The sequence below is a fragment of the Cupressus sempervirens genome, chromosome 2, assembly GCF_028749045.1.
Source record: "Cupressus sempervirens isolate cs-2001-9-10 chromosome 2, ASM2874904v1, whole genome shotgun sequence".
NCBI classification, from domain to species: Eukaryota; Viridiplantae; Streptophyta; class Pinopsida; order Cupressales; family Cupressaceae; genus Cupressus; species Cupressus sempervirens.
The window spans coordinates 9,669,911-9,673,693 of record NC_143119.1 but is presented as its reverse complement, the minus strand read 5'-3'; the positions used below and the strand labels follow the sequence as shown (position 1 = coordinate 9,673,693).

At 26.3% G+C, this 3,783-nt stretch overlaps 1 protein-coding gene across 1 annotated transcript; it reads right to left on the bottom strand.

Annotated features, from left to right (window-relative positions):
- Positions 1-1,298: 1,298 nt before the first annotated feature.
- On the bottom strand, positions 1,299-2,842 carry LOC149570827 (serine/threonine-protein kinase/endoribonuclease IRE1a-like). The gene is made up of 5 exons (XM_089815637.1): positions 2,781-2,842; positions 2,562-2,692; positions 2,091-2,328; positions 1,552-1,975; positions 1,299-1,436 (listed from the first exon to the last, which is right to left on the bottom strand). Exons 1-5 carry the CDS (start codon positions 2,840-2,842, stop codon positions 1,299-1,301), a joined length of 993 nt encoding a protein of 330 aa, XP_089671763.1.
- Between the last annotated feature and the right edge of the window lie 941 nt (positions 2,843-3,783).

Genomic DNA, 3,783 nt, shown 5'->3' with positions numbered 1-3,783 from the left:
TGAAGGGTATTCTCATATTTTCCTCGATGCTTTAAGCAAGAAATCCTCCCCTATTGGATTTTGAATAGGAGGTTGGATAGAGCCTTAGTTTTACTTGATCATTTTTCCCTCTATAAAATTACCCACATCTATAGAGAGGGAAAGACCCAAGAAGACTCCCTTGCTAATATAGGAGTTGATGGCACCTTCATTTTCCACCCTCCTTAACTCCCCATAATACCCTTCTTCCCATTACCCTTTAGTTTTAATCCTTTAGACTTTTAATCTCTAGATTTGGTGAGTCTATTGATATTATGAACCCCTCTCATTAACATCTACAAATATATTTAGAACCTTGCCCACAACTAAGTAGATTATCTTTAGAAATCTAAAATAGTGTCATTGTTAATTTCAAAGTCTATTTAGAAATCTTAAACCCTAGTTAAAATAAGAATTTCCAAATTTAGATTAATTTTTTAGAAATCTAAATTTTTAGAAATCTAACCTTGCCTAATAAATATTTAGAAATCTTAAACCCTAAATATTTTATACCACAAATGTTTTAAATTCATTGGGCCCAACACATTCTTCCCACCATATTACATACAGTCAAAACAAGAAATTTTTAAGGAGCCCACACTATTTAATTAATCTTAAAAATAATCAATTATGATTAGTTGAGAAAAATTCTGTAATGTGTTCAACATGCTCTTGCTTTCTAAAACGGGGGTTTTTGAAAAGAATTTGGTCAAAAATCCATCCAAGTGTGAAAGCATATAGAATTGCTTGATAGAATGCATTGAAGAAATATGATGTAACTTAAAAGACATTTAATGGAAATTATTTCTCATTTATAATTAATAATAATTGTATATCTTATTAAAAAGGAGGATCCTATAGAATCAAATTAAGTGAACCGATGATAATTAAAATAAATAATAGAGAAAATAAATTAAAAAATTTACACATTAAAATTTAAAAAGTTTACAATTTTTCAATAATATCTTACATAACTAAAATTGTTTTTTTTTTCCCTTTCATACATGCAAAGAATTTATATCCATTATTTTATATCCATTATTGACCCTCTTTACAAGATTTATATATATTTTAGATTATTCATAATATGACTTATAACTTTAAACTAAACATATTTTCTATTTTTTACTACATTAAAAACTTAAATAAATCAAAGTATAAAAATAATATTTTAAATTCTATGCAAATTACGATAAATGGTATGTAAATATATAGCAAGAAATACAAATAGAAATCACTTGCTATTATTTATTTAACAGGTAGCAAAATTCTTGCTCAAGTTATTGTCTGAAATATTTAAGAAATGAAGTTTCAGTGGAACAACAATAATGTATAATACAATAAACTTCAAAGAATAAATCTGGAAATCTACAACGAAAATACTCCAGCATCCCATCATCTTTTGCACCAAGAAGATGCTGTCATCCATTTCAATCATGTTATAAATTTATTTATGAAAAATATAGATAAAGAAGAAAATATGAATAGTTCAAATATTATATATAATAATTATAAGTTTAAATTTTTATATACCTGTGCATCTTCAGGCAACTCTTCATAATGATTTGACAAGTTTTGAATTGCTCGAAGCAAAGTAGTTAACTTTAGTCCTGCATTTACATCTCCAGTGGCAATATGGTCATCTGCATTTACATCTCCACTGGGAATATGGTCATTTACAGGGTTGTAAAGCTGCTCTATTATCATAGGATCTAAGATTTGATACCAATCAACTCCTTTTAAAACTTTCATTGTAGCTTTTCTAAAACCGCTCAATATATTTACATCCACCCGAACCAAATGAAACATGTTTCCTTTCGATGGGCCCGACAATTGGCGAGAGAGGCGGCTCCTTTTTTGTGCCAAAAATATTCGATTACTTGCAGCACAAAGAAATTCAAGACGCTTTTTTGAATTCCAAAAGAACGGATGTCGATTCACTTGATATATTGTTGATCTGAAATAGAATTAAGACACTTCAATAATTATTTTTCAATAAAATATAAATAAACACATTTAGAAATACTTATATTTATCAATTCAAATATGTATTGCATATAAAAAAATCTTACCCAGATAGAAGTCGAGACACAAGGTCATATGCTTCTGGAATATGTTCAATAGAGGAAAGATCAAAGTGACCACCACTTTTTATAATTTTTTCTCTTTGTTGAAGATTATTACCATAAGGATGTTGTCCTCCAGTAATGCAATTGAAAGCAATGCATCCAAAAGTGAATGCGTCTATTAATATAGTTTGTGAATTTCTATTAATTTGTTGTGGGGCTCTCCATCCAAATGTTCCATAACCTATTACAAAATAACATAGATATATCATAATATATAGTATCACAATTGATATATTTTTATATTTAAATATAATCATAAATATATGTTTAATAAAATTTAAGAATTCATGAATGCACATATATGAAACATAAATTAGATTGATAATATATTATGAAACTCATAATGCTTGAAGTCTTATTGTTAAAAAAAAAAAAGTTTAATAAATAGAAAGGAACTCAAGTAATGGATCTTACCATCAGAATTAAAGTCTCCAATTTTTGCATGGAGATAATTGTGCTCAAATTTTAATAAAATATTTGAGGGAGTCAAATCTCCATGAATAACAGATGCATTATGTATGTGAATAAGACCCTCCTTTATTTCTCTATATTAAATTTTAAAAAAATTGATTAGTACTAATTTAAGAGTTAAATAACATAAAATCAAAATATTATAAAATTGTTAGAACTCACCTCAGTATACTCAACGTTTGGTCGCTAAGAACTCTCTTTGAACTTCCATCAATAATGTGCATTTCAATTTTTTTATTTTGACATAAATTTCTTATTGATTCCAATTTTTTCCTCTTTAGCTCATCTTTTATTTCATTTATATCTTTACCGAGAAATATATATCTTTTTTGTACTTTAATAAATTCTCCTAAATTACAATTGCACCCCTCCAATGCAATATACATAAAATCTTCATCTTTTGTACAACCATAATATCTTATAATATTTGGATGATTATCTAATCTAGATAAAAGTCTAATCTCTTGTTGTACATTATTAATATATTTCTTTTCCATGTACTTTTAAGCTACATTCTTTCTATACTCGTAAGTTCCTTTAGAAACAATGGTTCTCTTACCACCTTTATCTATCTCTTCCAAAACCTTAAAATTGGAAGTCATAATTGAGTTCAAACTTTAGCTTCTTGAATGATCAATTTCCTACAAAACAAATCAACTTTGAAATGTCATAACACAAAAAGACAACAAGAAGTAAAAAAGAAGAAGCAAATAGCATTCTAATTTATTCATATATCAATGATTAAATTTCACTAACATCCTTATTGAATTTCTATGAGTCATCACTCCAAGTTATTGTTTATAAATTATAAATGAATAAGATTAATACACTCATCATATTCATATTAATCAAAGAAATTGAATTTACATCAATTGAAGGAATTAAATTAAATAAAAAAATCTCATTGCTCTTTACTTAACTTTTTGAAAAATAAATAAATAATAATCATTTTTTTTTCCATTCTTAATCTAATTAAGAAAGACATCAAACAAATAAAAGTGAATTGTATTTCTTTTAAATTAATCATTGTGTTTTGTAGGCTCTTTATCTATGATAGTTATTAATTAGTACATGAAACTTATTTTTTATTTTTTTTAAATAATAGCACTAAGTGCAAAATGCATAAATAACTCAATTTTGTAATAAGTATGAAAGAATCAAATAC

Bases quoted from the DNA above. Each gene is read 5' to 3' on its own strand.
- LOC149570827 (XM_089815637.1), bottom strand. From the start codon at position 2,842: ATGCACATTATTGATGGAAGTTCAAAGAGAGTTCTTAGCGACCAAACG. The intron at 2,693-2,780 runs GTGAGTTCTAAC...AATTTAATATAG, and splicing joins CAAACGTTGAGTATACTGAG to AGAAATAAAGGAGGGTCTTA. The intron at 1,976-2,090 runs GTAAGATTTTTT...ATTCTATTTCAG, and splicing joins GTGTCTCGACTTCTATCTGG to ATCAACAATATATCAAGTGA.